The 20,738-nt window shown below is 43.7% G+C and overlaps 1 protein-coding gene and 1 long non-coding RNA gene across 3 annotated transcripts in view; one reads left to right on the forward strand and one right to left on the reverse strand.

Annotated features, from left to right (window-relative positions):
• LOC134943754 (uncharacterized) overlaps window positions 1–19,626 on the forward strand; it is a 64,555-nt gene extending 44,929 nt beyond the window's left edge. For both annotated transcript variants that reach the window (XR_010181724.1, XR_010181725.1), the window contains exons 2-4: window positions 14,356–14,485; window positions 17,365–17,553; window positions 19,479–19,626. This is a non-coding gene — a long non-coding RNA (uncharacterized LOC134943754). The remainder of the gene's footprint in view (window positions 1–14,355; window positions 14,486–17,364; window positions 17,554–19,478) is intronic.
• Window positions 14,216–20,629, reverse strand: LOC134943753 (speedy protein 1-A-like). The gene is made up of 7 exons (XM_063932414.1): window positions 20,487–20,629; window positions 19,912–19,995; window positions 19,390–19,502; window positions 17,965–18,106; window positions 17,362–17,530; window positions 16,095–16,352; window positions 14,216–14,625 (listed from the first exon to the last, which is right to left on the reverse strand). The coding sequence occupies exons 1-6, from the start codon at window positions 20,495–20,497 to the stop codon at window positions 16,104–16,106; spliced, it is 768 nt and encodes a 255-aa protein (XP_063788484.1). The 5' UTR covers window positions 20,498–20,629; the 3' UTR covers window positions 14,216–14,625; window positions 16,095–16,103.
• Window positions 20,630–20,738: the final 109 nt, after the last annotated feature.

Genomic DNA, 20,738 nt, shown 5'->3' on the forward strand with positions numbered 1-20,738 from the left:
GATTGTAGCTGTGCCAAATTTAGCACAGCTGCGATCATGTTCCCAGACATGCGGGGGGACGCCCAGCACAGGGCTAGCCCGCCCCGCATGTCTGTCCGCCCCCATCCTCCGCACAAGTACAAAAGCATCGCACAGCGGCGATGCGAACAACTGCAGAGAGCGATCAGGTCGGAATGACCCCCTATGTAAAGACGACCATCTCCAGTTCAAACGTATATCTGCTGTACAAGCGTGTGTCTGTATACATGCCAGCGACCTGCCAATCCGATATCATGAATAGACCTAAGAGAATCAGGTGTGCAATCCACAGGGTCACTTGTATTTGTTTGGTTATATCTAGTGGACGTTGTTTCTCTTAAATAAGTATTGTGACAATTTTTACAATACTTATTTTACATTTTCTTTGGTTTCAAAAAGATGAGAAACTAGCCCCCATAGAGCCTAGATCCATTATGTAGGACAATGCAGTCTGTCCATTTATCAGGAAATAGTGACGTCACTGTGGCAGAAATGCGTAGTTCCTGTGAATTGCATTACATGCAACTTGAAAATCAGGTCTATTATGTAGAAGCTAATACAGAAAGAAATTATGGGCCAAATGTAATAGAGTGAGAGTTTCAAAAAGTGAGAGATTTGGTAAGGTTTTGCAGTTTTTTTTAAAGTGGCAATCATTTACACAGCAACATCAACCTGGTTCTGCAGTGTAAACGATTGCCACTTTAAAAAAAAAATGAAAAACCTTACCAAATCTCTAACTTTCTGAAACTCTCACTCTATTACATTTGGCCTACTGCTCTGTGTTTTAAATAAGATGCATATGGCTTGTTTCACGTTTACATGAATATATACCAAATAAAGCTTTCTTGTAAGTATTATTCTAAAGGGCCCCATACACTAGGATGCTAATGCCCGATTTCATCCGATTTCGGGCATTCGGCCCGATATATCGGATGAAATCGGGCATTTTGGAGGCGTTTTCCGATCCGATGCGCGTTCCCGTGAGCATCGGATCGGATCCTCCAGATTGAATGTGCTGCATATTCAATCTAGTCCGACCCCGCAGGCGTGGCTGGGATCGTCCAGAATCGCCCAAGATACATCGTATGCAAAAGGACAGCATACGATGTACCTTGGCCGATCCTGGCCCCCGGGAGGCTGCCGGGGGTGATTGCTCACGACATGTCGCGGTAGTGTATGGGGCCCTTAAGGCAGTGCTTTCCAAAGTGGGTTCTTCGGGATACTTGCAGGGGTGCCTTGGGTTGCTGGTCCAGGACAAAATCAATTATTTATGGTCAATGTAATAGGCAAAACCAGTGCTAGTATCTTCCAATTGTAAAATATGTGGACAAACAGAAGCGAATCCTGTCCCGGAATGAAGCTGCCAAGATTGGGAGAAAGTCCGACTTGGTGAGGGAGTTCCAAAGAAGAGGTGCAGAGTGGTACAGATCTTGGAGGTGACCGTAAGAGACGGTAACCAGGGTGTGGGGTAGATGGTAAGAACAGAGGGATCAGGAGGGAGAGTGAACAGAAATTAGGAAGAAGATGTAGGAGGGGGCAGAGTGATTGAGTGCTTTGTAAAAGTGAGGTTCAGGAATTTGAACTGTATTTGGAGGAAGATAGTCAGTCAGTGACGCAAGTTGCAGACGAGGTAAACTGACACAGAGCAGTGAGAAGTGAGATGGCTGCAGAGTTCCTGATGGATGGAGGCCAGAGGAGGTTACAATTGTCGAGGCGGGAGATGTTGAGTGAGAGGACAAGGGGGTTTTGGCATCAGTGGTGAGAAAGGGCCTGATCTTGGAGATAGAAGGAATGACTTGCTGCAATGTTACTGATAGGATCTCATTTCCATGGCTGGACATACGCTATAGATTTCCCAGCAGCATACACAAAGGATAAGAAGTGGAATGTGTGTGTGTATCTCAGGAGGTGGATCCGATACAGAAGATACAAGTCTAGTAACTGCTGGGCAGTAGAGATGAGCGGGTTCGGTTTCTCTGAATCCGAACCCGCCCGAACTTCATGTTTTTTTACACGGGTCCGAGCGACTCGGATCTTCCCGCCTTGCTCGGTTAACCCGAGCGCGCCCGAACGTCATCATCACGCTGTCGGATTCTCGCGAGGCTCGGATTCTATCGCGAGACTCGGATTCTATATAAGGAGCCGCGCGTCGCGGCCATTTTCACACGTGCATTGAGATTGATAGGGAGAGGACGTGGCTGGCGTCCTCTCCGTTTAGAAATTAAAATAGATAGGAGAGTGAGAGTGAGACACTTCATTTACTTACTGGAGCTTAGGAGGAGTTATACTAGTGACTGATGACCAGTGACCTGACCACCAGTGCAGTTTTATAATTTATTATTATTTAATAATCCGTTCTGTTCTTGTTCTCTGCCTGAAAAAAACGATACACAGTGACTCAGTCACACTCACATACCATATCTGTGCTCAGCCCAGTGTGCTGCATCATCTATGTATAATATCTGACTGTGCTCACACAGCTTAATTGTGGGGGAGACTGGGGAGCAGTTATAGGTTATAGCAGGAGCCAGGAGTACATATTAAACAGTGCACACTTTTGCTGCCAGAGTGCCACTGCCAGTGTGACTGACCACTGACCACTGTGACCAGTGACCTGACCACACTGACCACCAGTATAGTATATTGTGATTGAATGTCTGCCTGAAAAAGTACACTCGTCGTGTGACTTGTGTGGTGTTTTTTTATTCTATAAAAATTAAAAAAACTCATTCTGCTGACAGACAGTGTCCACTCCAGCAGGTCCGTCATTATATAATATATACCTGTCCGGCTGCAGTAGTGATATATATATATTTTTTATATCATTATTTATCATCCAGTCTACTAGCAGCAGACACAGTACGGTAGTTCACGGCTGTAGCTACCTCTGTGTCGGCACTCGGCAGTCCATCCATAATTGTATACCACCTACCCGTGGTTTTTTTTTTTCTTTCTTCTTTATACATACTACATCTCATTATCATCCAGTCTATATTAGCAGCAGACACAGTACAGTACGGTAGTCCACGGCTGTAGCTACCTCTGTGTCGGCACTCGGCAGTCCATCCATAATTGTATACCACCTACCCGTGTTTTTTTTTTCTTTCTTCTTTATACATACTACATCTCATTATCAACCAGTCTATATTAGCAGCAGACACAGTACGGTAGTTCACGGCTGTAGCTACCTCTGTGTCGGCACTCGGCAGTCCATCCATAATTGTATACCACCTACCCGTGGGTTTTTTTTTCTTTCTTCTTTATACATACATACTACATCTCATTATCATCCAGTCTATATTAGCAGCAGACACAGTACAGTACGGTAGTCCACGGCTGTAGCTACCTCTGTGTCGGCACTCGGCAGTCCATCCATAATTGTATACCACCTACCCGTGGTTTTTTTTTTCTTTCTTCTTTATACATACTACATCTCATTATCAACCAGTCTATATTAGCAGCACACACAGTACAGTACGGTAGTCCACGGCTGTAGCTACCTCTGTGTCGGCACTCGGCAGTCCATCCATAATTGTATACCACCTACCCGTGGTTTTTTTTTTCTTTCTTCTTTATACATACTACATCTCATTATCATCCAGTCTATATTAGCAGCAGACACAGTACAGTACGGTAGTCCACGGCTGTAGCTACCTCTGTGTCGGCACTCGGCAGTCCATCCATAATTGTATACCACCTACCCGTGGTTTTTTTTTCTTTCTTCTTTATACATACTACATCTCATTATCATCCAGTCTATATTAGCAGCAGACACAGTACAGTACGGTAGTCCACGGCTGTAGCTACCTCTGTGTCGGCACTCGGCAGTCCATCCATAATTGTATACCACCTACCCGTGGTTTTTTTTTTCTTTCTTCTTTATACATACTACATCTCATTATCATCCAGTCTATATTAGCAGCAGACACAGTACAGTACGGTAGTCCACGGCTGTAGCTACCTCTGTGTCAATTTCTGCCAGAAGGGTCCTGTGGACTCGGCAATGGACAGGTGATGCCGACTCAAAAAGGCACATGGAGGTTTTACCTTACAAGGGTGAGGAATTGTTTGGGGACGGTCTCTCGGACCTAGTTTCCACAGCTACGGCTGGGAAGTCAAATTTTTTGCCATATATTCACTCACAACCTAAGAAAGCACCATATTACCAAATGCAGTCCTTTCGATCACAAAGAGGCAAGAGAGTCCGAGGTGCGTCTTTTCTTGCCAGAGGCAGGGGTAGAGGAAAGAAGCTGCACAATACAGCTAGTTCCCAGGAACAGAAGTCCTCCCCGGCTTCCACTAAATCCACCGCATGACGCTGGGGCTCCACAGGTGGAGCCAGGATCGGTGGGGGCGCGTCTCCGAAATTTCAGCCACCAGTGGGTTCGCTCACGGGTGGATCCCTGGGCTATACAGATTGTATCTCAGGGATACAAGCTGGTATTCAAAGTGATGCCCCCTCACCGTTACCTCAAATCGGCCCTGCCAGCTTCCCCCATAAAGAGGGAAATAGTGTTAGCGGCAATTCACAAATTATATCTCCAGCAGGTGGTGGTAAAGGTTCCCCTCCTTCAACAGGGAAGGGGTTACTATTCGACAATGTTTGTGGTACCGAAACCGGACGGTTCGGTCAGACCCATATTGAATTTAAAATCCCTGAACAGTTACCTGAAAAGGTTCAAGTTCAAGATGGAATCGCTCAGAGCGGTCATTGCAAGCCTGGAAGAGGGGGATTTTATGGTGTCTCTGGACATAAAGGATGCTTACCTGCATGTCCCCATTTATCCACCTCATCAGGAGTACCTCAGATTTGTGGTACAGGACTGTCATTACCAATTCCAGACGTTGCCGTTTGGTCTGTCCACGGCCCCGAGAATATTTACCAAGGTAATGGCAGAAATGATGGTGCTTCTGCGAAAGCAAGGAGTCACAATTATCCCATACTTGGACGATCTCCTCATAAAGGCGAGGTCCAGAGAGCAGTTGCTGATCAGCGTAGCACACTCTCGGGAAGTGTTGCAACAGCACAGCTGGATTCTGAATATTCCAAAGTCGCAGCTGATTCCTACGACGCGTCTGCCCTTCCTGGGCATGATTCTGGACACAGACCAGAAGAAGGTTTTTCTCCTGACGGAGAAGGCTCAGGAGCTCGTGACTCTGGTCAGAGACCTCTTAAAACCAAAACAGGTGTCGGTGCATCACTGCACGCGAGTCCTGGGAAAGATGGTGGCGTCATACGAGGCCATTCCCTTCGGCAGGTTCCATGCGAGGACCTTTCAGTGGGATCTTTTGGACAAGTGGTCCGGATCGCATCTTCAGATGCATCGGCTGATCACCCTATCCCCCAGGGCCAGGGTGTCTCTTCTGTGGTGGCTGCAGAGTGCTCACTTTCTCGAGGGTCGCAGGTTCGGCATTCAGGACTGGTTCCTGGTGACCACGGATGCAAGCCTCCGAGGGTGGGGGGCAGTCACACAGGGAAGAAATTTCCAGGGTCTGTGGTCAAGTCAGGAGACTTGTCTGCACATCAATATCCTGGAACTAAGGGCCATATACAACGCCCTATGTCAAGCGGAACCTCTGCTTCGCAACCATCCGGTGCTGATTCAGTCAGACAACATCACCGCAGTGGCTCATGTAAACCGCCAAGGCGGCACAAGGAGCAGGGTGGCGATGGCGGAAGCCACCATAATTCTTCGCTGGGCGGAGAATCACGTAAAAGCACTGTCAGCAGTGTTCATTCCGGGAGTGGACAACTGGGAAGCAGACTTCCTCAGCAGGCACGACCTCCACCCGGGAGAGTGGGGACTTCATCAAGAAGTCTTCACACAGATTACAAGTCGATGGGAACTGCCACAGGTGGACATGATGGCATCCCGCCTCAACAAAAAGCTACAAATGTATTGCGCCAGGTCAAGAGACCCTCAGGCGATAGCTGTGGACGCACTAGTGACACCGTGGGTGTTCCAGTCGGTTTATGTGTTTCCTCCTCTTCCTCTCATACCCAAGGTGCTGAGAATCGTAAGAAAAAGAGGAGTGAGAACAATACTCATTGTTCCGGATTGGCCAAGAAGGACTTGGTATCCGGTACTGCAAGAAATGCTCACAGAGGACCCATGGCCTCTGCCTCTCAGACAGGATCTGCTGCAACAGGGGACCTGTCTGTTCCAAGACTTACCGCAGCTGCGTTTGACGGCATGGCGGTTGAACGCCGGATCCTAGCAGAAAAAGGCATTCCGGATGAGGTTATTCCTACGCTAATAAAGGCTAGGAAGGACGTGACGGCTAAACATTATCACCGTATATGGCGACAATATGTTGCTTGGTGTGAGGCCAGGAATGCCCCTACAGAGGAATTCCAGCTGGGCCGTTTCCTTCACTTCCTACAGTCGGGAGTGACTTTGGGCTTAAAATTGGGGTCCATTAAGGTCCAGATTTCAGCCCTATCCATTTTCTTTCAAAAGGAACTGGCTTCTCTTCCTGAAGTTCAGACGTTTGTAAAGGGAGTGCTGCATATTCAGCCCCCTTTTGTGCCACCAGTGGCACCTTGGGATCTTAACGTGGTGTTGAGTTTCCTGAAATCACACTGGTTTGAGCCACTTAAACCCGTGGAGTTAAAATATTTCACGTGGAAGGTGGTCATGCTATTGGCCTTAGCTTCGGCTAGGCGTGTGTCAGAATTGGCGGCTTTGTCACATAAAAGCCCCTATCTGGTTTTCCATATGGACAGGGCAGAATTACGGACTCGTCCGCAATTTCTGCCAAAAGTGGTGTCCTCTTTTCATTTGAACATACCTATTGTGGTGCCTGCGGCTACTCGTGACTTGGAGGATTCCAAGTTACTAGATGTAGTCAGGGATTTGAAGGTTTATGTAGCCAGAACGGCTGGAGTCAGGAAAACTGAGTCGCTGTTTATCCTGTATTCATCCAACAAGCTGGGTGCTCCTGCTTCAAAGCAACTATTGCTCGCTGGATCTGTAACACGATTCAGCAGGCTCATTCTGCGGCTGGATTGCCGCCTCCAAAATCAGTAAAAGCCCATTCCACAAGGAAGGTGGGCTCTTCTTGGGCGGCTGCCCGAGGGGTCTCGGCATTACAGCTTTGCCGAGCAGCTACTTGGTCGGGTTCAAACACTTTTGCAAAGTTCTTCAAGTTTGATACCCTGACTGAGGAGGACCTTGTGTTTGCTCATTCGGTGCTGCAGAGTCATCCGCACTCTCCCGCCCGTTTGGGAGCTTTGGTATAATCCCATGGTCCTTACGGAGTCCCCAGCATCCACTAGGACGTTAGAGAAAATAAGATTTTACTTACCGGTAAATCTATTTCTCGTAGTCCGTAGTGGATGCTGGGCGCCCGTCCCAAGTGCGGACTTCTTCTGCAATACTTGTATATAGTTATTGCTTAAATAAGGGTTATGTTATGGTTGCATCAGGTTTATCTGGTGCTCTGTTGTTGTTCATACTGTTAACTGGGTAAGTTTATCACGAGTTATACGGTGTGATTGGTGTGACTGGTATGAGTCTTGCCCTGGATTCCAAAATCCTTTCCTTGTACTGTCAGCTCTTCCGGGCACAGTTTCCTTAACTGAGGTCTGGAGGAGGGACATAGAGGGAGGAGCCAGTGCACACCAGTATTCCTAATTCTTTCTTAAAGTGCCCTGTCTCCTGTGGAGCCCGTCTATTCCCCATGGTCCTTACGGAGTTCCCAGCATCCACTACGGACTACGAGAAATAGATTTACCGGTAAGTAAAATCTTATTTTTTTTAGTATGGTACTTTATAACAATTGCAGGCATTGTAATAGTGCTGTGCTAGCAAATGGGTTTCGTACACTTCCCCGATCCTTCATATCTGATTTGTACCTTGTGTCTGTTTTTGGCTTCTGAATACTGTGCTATGGGCAGCAGATATTTGGGGCAAAGTATACACTCTCTGTCTACAGATGGGCAACAGTGGGAACTATGGGGGTCATTCCGAGTTGATCGTAGCTGTGCCAAATTTAGCACAGCTGCGATCATGTTCCCAGACATGCGGGGGGACGCCCAGCACAGGGCTAGCCCGCCCCGCATGTCTGTCCGCCCTCATCCTCCGCACAAGTACAAAAGCATCGCACAGCGGCGATGCGAACAACTGCAGAGAGCGATCAGGTCGGAATGACCCCCTATGTAAAGACGACCATCTCCAGTTCAAACGTATATCTGCTGTACAAGCGTGTGTCTGTATACATGCCAGCGACCTGCCAATCCGATATCATGAATAGACCTAAGAGAATCAGGTGTGCAATCCACAGGGTCACTTGTATTTGTTTGGTTATATCTAGTGGACGTTGTTTCTCTTAAATATGTATTGTGACAATTTTTACAATACTTATTTTACATTTTCTTTGGTTTCAAAAAGATGAGAAACTAGCCCCCATAGAGCCTAGATCCATTATGTAGGACAATGCAGTCTGTCCATTTATCAGGAAATAGTGACGTCACTGTGGCAGAAATACCTAGTTCCTGTGAATTGCATTACGTGCAACTTGAAAATCAGGTCTATTATGTAGAAGCTAATACAGAAAGAAATTATGGGCCAAATGTAATAGAGTGAGAGTTTCAAAAAGTGAGAGATTTGGTAAGGTTTTGCAGTTTTTTTTAAAGTGGCAATCATTTACACAGCAACATCAACCTGGTTCTGCAGTGTAAACGATTGCCACTTTAAAAAAAAATGAAAAACCTTACCAAATCTCTAACTTTCTGAAACTCTCACTCCACTACATTTGGCCCACTGCTCTGTGTTTTAAATAAGATGCATATGGCTTGTTTCACGTTTACATGAATATATACCAAATAAAGCTTTCTTGTAAGTATTATTCTAAAGGGCCCCATACACTAGGATGCTAATGCCCGATTTCATCCGATTTCGGGCATTCGGCCCGATATATCGGATGAAATCGGGCATTTTGGAGGCGTTTTCCGATCCGATGCGCGTTCCCGTGAGCATCGGATCGGATCCTCCAGATTGAATGTGCTGCACATTCAATCTAGTCCGACCCCGCAGGCGTGGCTGGGATCGTCCAGAATCGCCCAAGATACATCGTATGCAAAAGGACAGCATACGATGTACCTTGGCCGATCCTGGCACCCGGGAGGCTGCCGGGGGTGATTGCTCGCGACATGTCGCGGTAGTGTATGGGGCCCTTAAGGCAGTGCTTTCCAAAGTGGGTTCTTCGGGATACTTGCAGGGGTGCCTTGGGTTGCTGGTCCAGGACAAAATCAATTATTTATGGTCAATGTAATAGGCAAAACCAGTGCTAGTATCTTCCAATTGTAAAATATGTGGACAAACAGAAGCGAATCCTGTCCCGGAATGAAGCTGCCAAGATTGGGAGAAAGTCCGACTTGGTGAGGGAGTTCCAAAGAAGAGGTGCAGAGTGGTACAGATCTTGGAGGTGACCGTAAGAGACGGTAACCAGGGTGTGGGGTAGATGGTAAGTACAGAGGGATCAGGAGGGAGAGTGAACAGAAATGAGGAAGAAGATGTAGGAGGGGGCAGAGTGATTGAGTGCTTTGTAAAAGTGAGGTTCAGGAATTTGAACTGTATTTGGAGGAAGATAGTCAGTCAGTGACGCAAGTTGCAGACGAGGTAAACTGACACAGAGCAGTGAGAAGTGAGATGGGCTGCAGAGTTCCTGATGGATTGAAGTGGGGGAAAGGTGAATAAGGTGGAGGCCAGAGGAGGTTACAATTGTCGAGGCGGGAGATGTTGAGTGAGAGGACAATGGGGTTTTGGCATCAGTGGTGAGAAAGGGCCTGATCCGGAGATGGAAGGAATGACTTGCTGCAATGTTACTGATGGGATCTCATTTCCATGGCTGGACATACGCTATAGATTTCCCAGCAGCATACACAAAGGATAAGAAGTGGAATGTGTGTGTGCATCTCAGGAGGTGGATCCGATACAGAAGATACAAGTCTAGTAACTGCTGGGCAGACGTAAGTTTCTTGTATGAACACTGTGATGTGTCACACAACCACATATCTATGCTTTTCATTAAGATACAGATGAGTCCTCATGCACTGCGGCTTCAGTCGCGTCAAACAGACTCTCTCGGTGCACCAGGTCCTGAGCAACTCGGCCACACCCAGCATCTTATTCTCATACATAAAACACCTGGGAGTGACAAAACTTTATTGCTAGATTACACTGATCAGTTTGATGATGTGCGACATTTGTACAGCTGTGTGGCCGGGGAGTCTGTATCTGTATATGAAGTGCTGCAATGCTTCGGCCACAGCCTTTTCTCACGTCACATTTTGTTATGCTTCATCTGTGACTGTGTATGCCTGTAATACTAATTCCTGTGTGGTAAAAGTCACAGCCCAGCGTCTGTAGTACACTGAGTGGTGTTTCACTGCGCCTGCGATGCGATTAAGATGCAATATTTAAAGAAAAAACAACATGATATACCTCTCCAAGTGGCTCAGTCACGCCATATAACTTGCACTGTATGGCGTCTGGACGCTACATGAGGACACATCTATATGCAGCATGCCCAGTTTTAAAGATACAAATTATCTAGTGAATACAATCTCAATATGAAGTGAAAGCAGCCAGGAAGGAGTACAGGTGATGTATTTCAGGTGCTCATGATAAATGTATAAGGTAAAGTAAATACTGTAACAAAAAGTATATACTCTGTGTATGATGCAGTGTACCACAGAAATAAATAATTGTTCTGCATCACATCTCTGTCACATTGCCCTAGTGCCGCCCCGCGCACTATTGCCACAATACACTAGAGAAGCAATTACCAGATGCTTAGAAATGTATTTGGGCACCCTTTATATAAAAGCATAATCACAAATACAGTTAAGCACATAATCATAAATACATTTAGATTTATAAAGCAGCATCTATAATTCTATACAGTCACAATGTCATCATCATATCGTTTGTATTGGAATAGACTGAAGTCTCGCTAGGCCCTGAGTCAAAGCATTTATGTAATCTCAGAGCACACGTTTATTTATATAGGTCTGATGAGTGCATGTACTTGTCTGGCTTGTTCCGTACACTTCTTTACTCCTCCTCAGAGATAGCACCCGTGCCCCCCGCCCAGGCATCTAGGAGTAAGAACAAGGCCACATCCCCTGGAGTAGAACATTTGTTACATTTTAGGACATAATTTTAGTTCAGGCCCTATAGATTGTAATGATTCCAAAGGGGTAATATCAATAGCCATGTATCCAAAAGTCCCTCAAGTAGCAAAATCCTCTACATCTCCACTGTCATGTACCAGACCTCTGACTCTGCTTGCTGCAGCAAAGTGACAGTTTTCATCCGATTCATCAAACAGAAAGCTCGGAATCAGATGAAAATTGGTCATATCGCACAAGTGGATGGGGGCCTATAGTTATTATCTGCAATGGGGTTGAATATGTTTAAAAATGAAGGTGATGGCTCTTTATTTAACAAAATCAATAGACTCATTATTGGGTATGTTTCTTACTACAGTAAGAAATGAACTGCAGATATCTCATATCTTTTATCTTCTGATGGAACTAACAGGCCCCAATGATGCTGTATATCATATGTATGGCCTCTCTAGCACTGTCCTTGACTGGTTTACCTCTTACCTCACTAACCGCTCCTTCTCTGTGTCTACCTCTGGCACCACCTCACACCCTTCCATCCTCCCTGTTGGTGTCCCTCAGGATTCTGTCCTCGGCCCCCTTCTGTTCTCCCTGTACACCGCTTCCCTGGGTGCACTCATTAACTCCTTTGGCCTTCAATACCACCTCTATGCTGATGACACACAACTCTACCTCTCCTCTCCTGATCTGTCCCCCTCTGTCGTCTCTCAGGTTTCTAGCTGCCTCTCCGCCATCTGCTCCTGGATGGCTGAGCGCTCTCTAAGGCTCAACATGGACAAAACTGAACTCATTATCTTTCCTCCAGCCAGAGTAACACCCCCTACCAATATCTCTATAACTGTTGACAACACCATCATCTCCCCCATTCCCCAACTCCGCTGCTTGGGCATCACTCTTGACTCCTACCTCTTCTTTGCACCCCACATCCAAGCTCTGGCACAATCCTGTCGGTTCCAGCTACTCAACATTGCTCGCATCTGGCCATTTCTCTCCCAAAGTGCAACTAAACTTATCATCCACTTACTGGTCATCTCACGGCTCGACTACTGCAACGTTCTCCTCGCTGGCCTCACTTGCTCCCATCTTGCTCCCCTCAACTCCGCAGCTAGGCTTATCTTCCTTTCCTGCCGCTCCACATCTGCCACTCCCTTTCGCTAAAATCTGCACTGGCTCCCCTACAGAAACCTCTTCAAACTCCTCACCCTCACATGCAAGGCCATCTCTAATTCCACTGCTCTCTACATCTCCAAACTCCTCTCCCTTCGTACTCCCTCCTGCCCCCTATGGTCATCCAATGACCGTCTCCTTTCCTCTACCCTGTTTACTGCTTCCCATGCTCGAGTTCAAGATTTTGCCCATGCTGCACCCCTTCAGTGGAACGCGCTCCCCTAGCTCCATTAGACTCTCCCTGACGTTGCAAAGCTTCAGACGGGCACTGAAAACCCACCTATTCATCAAAGCGTACCCTTCCGATGCATAACCTAGTCCTGAGGCTGCTCCTCCATCTGCCTGCCTCATGCCTTGACCATCTCTGCTTTGCTTACACCCGGCCATCAGGCTACCTCCCGCCTGCTTGCACCTCATGTCATCTGTCTGTCGCCCCTTCCTACTAGATTGTTGCTCCTCAGAGCAGAGCCCTCTTTCCTCTTGTTGTCAAAACCCTCTTCTCAACACATTTCCCTCGCGGCTCTCTCCTACTCAGCGACCATCTTTACCCGCTTTTTCTCCTGCTGGTAAAGGCTAATCTATACCTATGGCCACCAGCTCCTAGTAGTGCGTTGATCACTCACTCGCTACTTACATCTAAGCTGTAATATGTTTTGAGAATTGTGGTGCTGTTTGTTACCTGTACTCTATTTTTGTTACTTATTTACTGTAATGTTAAGTTTTGTCTCCCTGTACTGGCCCTTGTATGGCGCTGCGAAACACTTGTGGTGCCTTATAAATAAAATGTAATAATAATAATATCATAGGTCTTCAACCTGCGGCCATCCAGCTGCTGTGGAACTACACATCCCAGCATGCCCTGCCTCCATTTTAGCATGCCGTAATAGCATAACTGTGGCAGGGCATTCTGGGATGTGTAGTTCCACAGCAGCTGGACGGCCGCAGGTTGAAGACCCATACTGTATATGATACAGGCATGTGTGGCAAAGTTGGCCATTATCCCTATTGCCTGGCACTCACACTGAGCATCAGAATGGGCGCGTGTGACCAGCATTACAGGCCTGGCAGACATTGGTAACCATAAGGACTGTGTTTTGCAGCAACATGTTTGTCATATCAAGCTATATACCGTGTAGGAACCGCACTGCTTTCATACGCAGGTGTCATAACCAGTAACATCACAGATTTGTACTTTCTGTTTTTTAGCCATAACAAACTATAAACTCAGAGACTCAGAAACACACAAAGAAATGACTTCGACAAAATATAAGATTAACTATAAATATAAAATTTATTATAACTATGTAATTTTGTGTTATGTATCATATTATTAATTGAAATATATATTAAAAACTAGGTTTTTATTGAATTAGTATTTAACAATAATGTATATATTTAAAAATACTAAATGGCTATACTATAATTTATAACTATTATATATTTAGCACTCACCTATTTATCAATGATTTTATTTTATTTTTGTTAAATTATTACCTCAGAAGTATAACAACTATGTTGTAATGCAATTGGTGCTGTTTAATGAAATATATATAAAATACTAATGACTATTATAATTTATACCTATTCTAGACTTTTAATATATTAGAATCCACTTATGTTATTTTATATTTTATTATATTATTAACTGAGAATTGTAATAAAAAGTAAGATCTAATTGCATTAGTGTTAAATAACAAGATATATATTAAAATACTAAGGACAATATTATTATTTATATCTATTGTATATTTACAATTTATTTTAAATGAACTGTTTGTGATCCTATGTTATATAATGTATTATTAGATATTATTAATTGAAAAAAGTTTTTTAAAAACTAGGTGTAATTGAATAAAAGCTAAGTAATAAAATAAATAATTAAATGTTGCCTATATTATTATTTATAAGTATTACTTATTAAGAATTCTATTTTTTATATTATTAATTGAAACTAATATAATAACTATAATCTATAGAATTATACAAAGTAATAAAATATATAGAGATATTAACTATATGTTACCATGTAACTCTAGCAGTTACAGCCTATCACTCATGGAGAGTGTACAGCAGCACTCAGGACAGACAAAACCCCCTGTGGAGGAAACCTGCGAGGAACCATGGCTGCTGTACTGCCCTTCCTCTGGGTATACTAAAGGGACTAATGTAAGTAACAGTGTTGTGGTACTATTGTGTGGTGTGGTGTGGTGTAGTGTGGTGTAGTGTATGTGGTGTAATGCTCTTCTTCATTCCTCGTCTGGTCTCCTCTTCATTTCTTCATCCTCATTGGTCAGGTCTTCATGGCTCTAAAACAGATATAAAACAGATATACCAGTTGTCAGTACACAGAAAGGGTAATTACCAAACTGCAAAGTGTAACACTTCAGTGCAAATACTCTTGTGCCATCACACACCTACTTTGTGCAAGTGTGCTTGCCTAGCTGTACGGGGAATGGAGATGCAGGACAGGATGGTGGCGTGCTCAGCGATCCATAGGTTTGCCATGACAGGAGTTGGGTAGATTAGGCACATGAGTACATACACTGTGTAGTGTCACTCTGGGTGCTGGTACTGATCAGTGAGGAGGCATACAGTATTTACATTTTAGAGGACAAATTTTAGACGTGGTGTATTGCTAAAGCTACTGTAGCCTAGTGATATATCACGTCTAAAATGTCACCCTTCAAAATATAACTATGCCCTCCTCACTGATCACCAACCTGCCCCCAGAGTGACACTAATTGTGCAGTGGGATTATATAAATACAGTATAGGGGAGCAGGTAGTGAATCCACAGGGGCGTCCCCTCCTTTTGGAGAGTGAACACATCCACTTGTTCTCTTTACACTATCAGAGAAGATATACAGCCTGATTATAAGAATGGGTTATTATTGTCATTTGCTAAACATCATCCACCTTCCAAATACTTATAAAACATTATGTAAAAGTTAATTGTACAGAATGTTTTTACTTGTTATACCTGAGATGTGAAGGGGAGAGGCTTTATAAAGATGTAAAAGACTTCCCTTCAGCCACATAGGTTTCCATATATTAGACCCAAACACATATAAAATAATTTCAGGTGCTTATAAAGAAATGTGACCATTAAAGTGAAACAGTTATTACTAAAACGTAATAGTGAATTTATATAGAACCACAGCAATATGATCCAAAAGGTGTGTGTCCGGTATGTCACTTTATAACCATAAATAAAAGGATCTGTGGTATAATATGTGATTAGATGTGGCAGATAACCACACCAGGCACGCTAATTATTAATATGCATTTAAGCATCAAACATGAAACAAATACAATATTACAATTAAAGATCAAATAAATCTCATATACTAATAAAATAATAGACATAAATAGCGATAAATATTAGTAAAGTTTCTCTTACAAATAGTTATAGGTTGCTAGTGTATTATAGCACAGATCCTTTTATTTTATTTTCTATTACAGAACCAGGCAATGTTAGAGTGCTGATTAGTGTTATCCAGGCAAGCACAATGTTTTCATATCTAGCACACGGAACTTCATTCAGTCATCTGTCCGGGCAGGAGATTAATAATGATTTACTTACTGTGGCAGAGGTGGTCATACCTGCATTACATGTCCCCTGTACCCAGACAGGATCTTTCCTACACTTCTCAGACCACATCTGATACAGTTTTATTATTGATGAGTAGTTTGTAATTGTCCCATGTGAAACAACTTAATAAGACAACTTGGACTAGGAACAATAATATTTTCTGTTCCATTCACCCTCTACTCACCGGAGATGTTTACTGGACAGTGACTTTTAGAATGGTTTCGGGCTCATCTTCTGTCTGTCGGCAGATGTTATTTCCGACCACTTCCCACTTGATTGTGTGGTCTAGAATGGCACTGCAGAGAGCGCAAGGTAGAGGGCTGCTCTCTGGGCCTCGTATCTGGTACTCCTGCCAGTGCCTATGGTAACAGCGTACGGCCCAGCCGTGGTGTAATGGCCGAGTCCTCATCCAGGCCCAGTGAAAAGGGTCTTCCGCCATGACCTATAATGATATAAGCATCGATGAAACCATTTTTTTCAACAGACCCAGTGTACATAGTGCGTCAGGTAGAACTTAAAACCAATTTCAGCTGTCATACAGCTTAAATGTCCTGTCATATGCAACATTTATTTGTAAGTACTTATGAAGTGGGCGATTCTATTTGCTGTCTCTGAATCTTTCTTTCAAATAAAAATATTTTATATAGTAACACATAATATAGGCATTTAATATAATTTTAAAACAGTTTACTTTTGGACTCCTAACTAAAAGTTATAGGGGAATATCCAATTAGCCCTGGTAAAACATTGGGCGTGAAAAACTGATGTTTTTTTTAATTTTTCCGGATGTTTCACCGTTTTTTGTTTTGTTTTTTTTTTTACAGGCTAACCTAATAGATCGCCTGTAAAAAAAAATGCCCTTTCTCCCGAAAACACACAGGTTCAATGAAACCTGTGTGTTTTCGTGAGAAACAGCACGGTATTCGCTTGAAAACAGGTCTGTTTCCTGGGATTTGGTTTCGCCTACCTTAGGCAGGCGAAACAAAATCCTTGTGAAGCTGCGGTGACCTGCAGTGTCCCATGCCCGCTGCAGTAGCAGCAGGCAGGGTCTGCACTGAGGGTGTCGCGGCCCGGGAGCAGCGCTGCAGCCCATTCTTCCCCTGACCCCGGCGGCGGTCATGTGACTGGGGAGCCGAAGGTCAGTGCTCCATCGGGAGCAGTGATGAGCCGGCACCCGGTGCAGCATCAGAAACCTCGATAACCTGCTGCTTGTGCCAGCTTATCGGGGCTAATAGGATAGCCCATGGCAGGACAATTAGCCCCAATAAATTACCAGGGCTAATTGGATATCCCCCAAAGAAAGTGAGCTGCAGAACTGAGCATGCAGTAAGTCTCCACCCTGTACACACCCATTCCCCCCATTATACAGTACTATATCCAATGCTGTATAGTTTAACTTTTATATTTACTGCCAGGTCCAAATACGTCTCCTATCCCTTATTATTACTAACCAGATCACAGGTGGCCCGATCCACCACGGCTCTGAAGTCCATCCTCCTCAGCAAGCTGTCTCTTCTCTGATGCAGGCGATTCATCTTTGTCCTCCATGTCCAGCCGAGGGCCCAGGGGTAGATCTCTCTTCTGAAAGCTTCATCCTCTTCTACCTGGTTTGCCAAGAACCTGGAACAGCACATGGACAGTTAGTAAGTAACAGTGTACATATAATATAATAAGAGACAGTAACTAGAACATACATCAGAAGAGACACAAGGTGATAGGAACAGAAATTGATTTAAGCCAGTTTGCATGAGGCTGTATGGAGGAGTCATGTAGGTGACATAATATGGACTTGTGGATTAGCTGTCAGCACTGAGAGGTCAGTTTTTACCTTCATGCTAAATTTAATTTTATTTGAACTCTCTTCTCCCTGGTGACTTAGTTCTGTATCCGTCTTGTATTGAAAATGTATTACCTGGCTATGATTAATATTCCACCTGTAATAATGCTAACCATATGTACCAGTCCTGGTGTACGTGAGTAAGATGGAGCCAGCTAGCACTATGGGAAAGGGGTAATTGTAAGAGAAGATTATAAATAATCCATGAGACACTTACAGGGCAGCAAAGAAATTCCTCCGATACTCCTCCATCTTCAGGCCTGCCCGCTTGTAGTAGACAAGTACCATAGCAAGGAGGTACTTGTCAGATGTCCTCAGGCCGGTGTCTCCAAGAAGAAAGTTTTTGATGTGGTCGTCCTCTAAAATAGATAATAATAACTCAGCCAGGATAGTCTATATTTACATTTATATTAGATCAGAACCCTCTGAACTGACTTGTGAGAGAGTCTATAATCTACAGCATTACATAAGGAGATTATTGCCCCCTCAGTGTAGTACACACTATACACTTTGTGTACCAGGGACTGAGCTGTCTGCAATATGGCGGCCACTTTTATATTCCATCTCTTACCACAGATACATATAATATACATAGTAATGTCTATTTACCAAGCTGCTGTATATTATATAATTATCCCAATCTACAGTAATATAGGTAATGTATATTCTAACTGCACATTTGTATCACACAGTATAATAAGTCACATTTATTCTCCTCACAATATACACATGTGCAGCGCTGTAGTTTTGTGCAGATGTTATGATTCTGCCCCTTGTACATACAATGGATCATGTGCATTTTATGTGCTTATTGGGTTATTGGTAAAGCTCATTATTACAGATTCCTGATTATGATTAGTTTCATATCAATCTTTTTATTAATTGCAAGTTGTACACTATATAAAAGGTGAAAGTAAGGGGCCATTGGGTCTTCATTACATGGGTCACAATTTGATATTTTGGAGTGACTACAAACCCCACAGTAATGCAATGAGCCTTATATACATCACTTCCACTGCACTCTGATATAATAATGTATCACCTCTCCAACTCAGTACAGACACCGGCATCTATACTACAGTGTCCTGATGGGGTGTGTTATACGTCACACAGGTGAGATTGTGCGTCACCCTATTACATGTACACCTCTAATTATCTCATTCTGCAAATCTAATTCCTGCTCTGACTTTTGGGAATAATATAAGGTGCACTCCTAATGACTGCCTGCACTGAGCATGTAACACTCTTACTGTACTAGGTCATGTACTTTCCCTTACACACAGGTGTAATACACAAACACAGGTGCTCATGGTAGTGGAGGACTCAGTCTGTCCCCAGCTCTTCATCAGTGCTCTATGGAAGATCTATGGATGGACAGTCAGTAATACTCTTATCACTGCAGGGAAATAGGTTGCTGCACCATCCAGGGAACAGGCTTATGGGATCAGGACAGGAGTCCCTGAGGTGATCATTCCCTATATACCAGAGGATGTCCACAGATAGACAACACATTTACAGCTCTCTAGAACATTATTACTTACAGGGGTTGGCCAGTGTTGTCCCTATAACTATGAATAAAAGGGGAGATAGGCTGTGACAATACATGTACATCGGATACAGTGATATGAGCAGTATGGCTTACCCAGGATGCCATAAAAAGCCACCCGCTCCTCCCGCTGCAGGAAGGGAGCCTTCACCTCGCTGACGATCCGTCCTCTTCTCCATTTGCAGGGGCTTGGAGATCCAGATGATGAGCTGGGAGGGGAAAGAGAAATCACAGTTTAGTAGAAGCTACAGAATGACGTGTCGCAGTACAGATCTGTTATGTGTTACTGTTTTCTGCACAATGTGTGATTATTATATAATATCTATGCAGAGACAGATATCTGCCCAACTTTTATATCATCCACCCTAATTTGGTGACAACACACCCATTTATAGCCCTATTTATTGTCATTCTGTCACTTCAGGCAGCCGTCAGGGCACTGCAGAAAGAGGCCCATGTATGTCTCATGTAGAAGGACACTGTCATCTCCAGCACAGGGGGAATTACTGTGTTACAGATGTTATTAGCAATATGTGTAATATTACCATGTAACACTATCTATATAATGTATAAGTACTTTTACTGTGTATCTGTAATAAGATAAAATAGTCCACTTACTGCTCTTCTCCATACTGTCCGCATGTCCCTCTCTTCCTCTTCCACTGGTGGTACTGGGAAGAGGTGGAAGGACCAGGAGATGACCTTGATGGGAGGAAGATATATGTAACAGAATTACACCTCCATATCTGTACATTGTGTCTCAGTCTTACTGCATCTCAGCTATAGTCACTTCTGTACCCCGTCTAGGATAATCTTTATTACTGTCACCTAACGCTGTCTGTTAAACATTGGTATAAAGTTGTGATACGCTGAATTACATTCATTTTATCTATACTTTCCATATGTTAATAGTCCTCAATACATCATATTTTATTGATGACAATTAGTACAACTGACCTATTGGCAGAAGATGAAATACTGTATAATAAACTCAGGGCTGAGGCCGGGACATCAGGGTGTTCTATCTCTAAACTTAGCCCCATTTTAACAATTAAAACTACCTGTCAATACGTTATTTGTAGTAATAATATAAACTTATCATTAACAGACATTCTGCATCTCTTCCCCAATCATATCCTGTGTCTCCCTATATAGTATATACTGGGTCTCACTACACAACACTCGCTGCTCACCTGCTGTCCATGGATCCTGCTCACTTACTTCTACAATAAATAAGAGAGATGTAAAAAAGCACTAAACTTACTTTCAATAACAATAAATATACAAAGTCTGATATTGATAAAATGAAATCTATTATAAAGTACAAATTATACAGTATATGTGCTACATTACTAATCTACTAAATAAGATAATAATGGTAATATAAATAATTAAAGATGATTTAATTTTTAACTGTTTAAATCTAAATATATATGTGATATAAA

Source organism: Pseudophryne corroboree, chromosome 7 (genome assembly GCF_028390025.1).
Source record: "Pseudophryne corroboree isolate aPseCor3 chromosome 7, aPseCor3.hap2, whole genome shotgun sequence".
In the NCBI taxonomy this organism is placed as follows: domain Eukaryota; kingdom Metazoa; phylum Chordata; class Amphibia; order Anura; family Myobatrachidae; genus Pseudophryne; species Pseudophryne corroboree.

Coding starts and splice junctions, on each gene's coding strand:
- LOC134943753 (XM_063932414.1), bottom strand. Junction 18,107..19,389: donor GGCTTTTTATGGCATCCTGG/GTAAGCCATACT, acceptor TATCTATTTTAG/AGGACGACCACATCAAAAAC. Junction 16,353..17,361: donor ATCGGGCCACCTGTGATCTG/GTTAGTAATAAT, acceptor ATATCATTATAG/GTCATGGCGGAAGACCCTTT.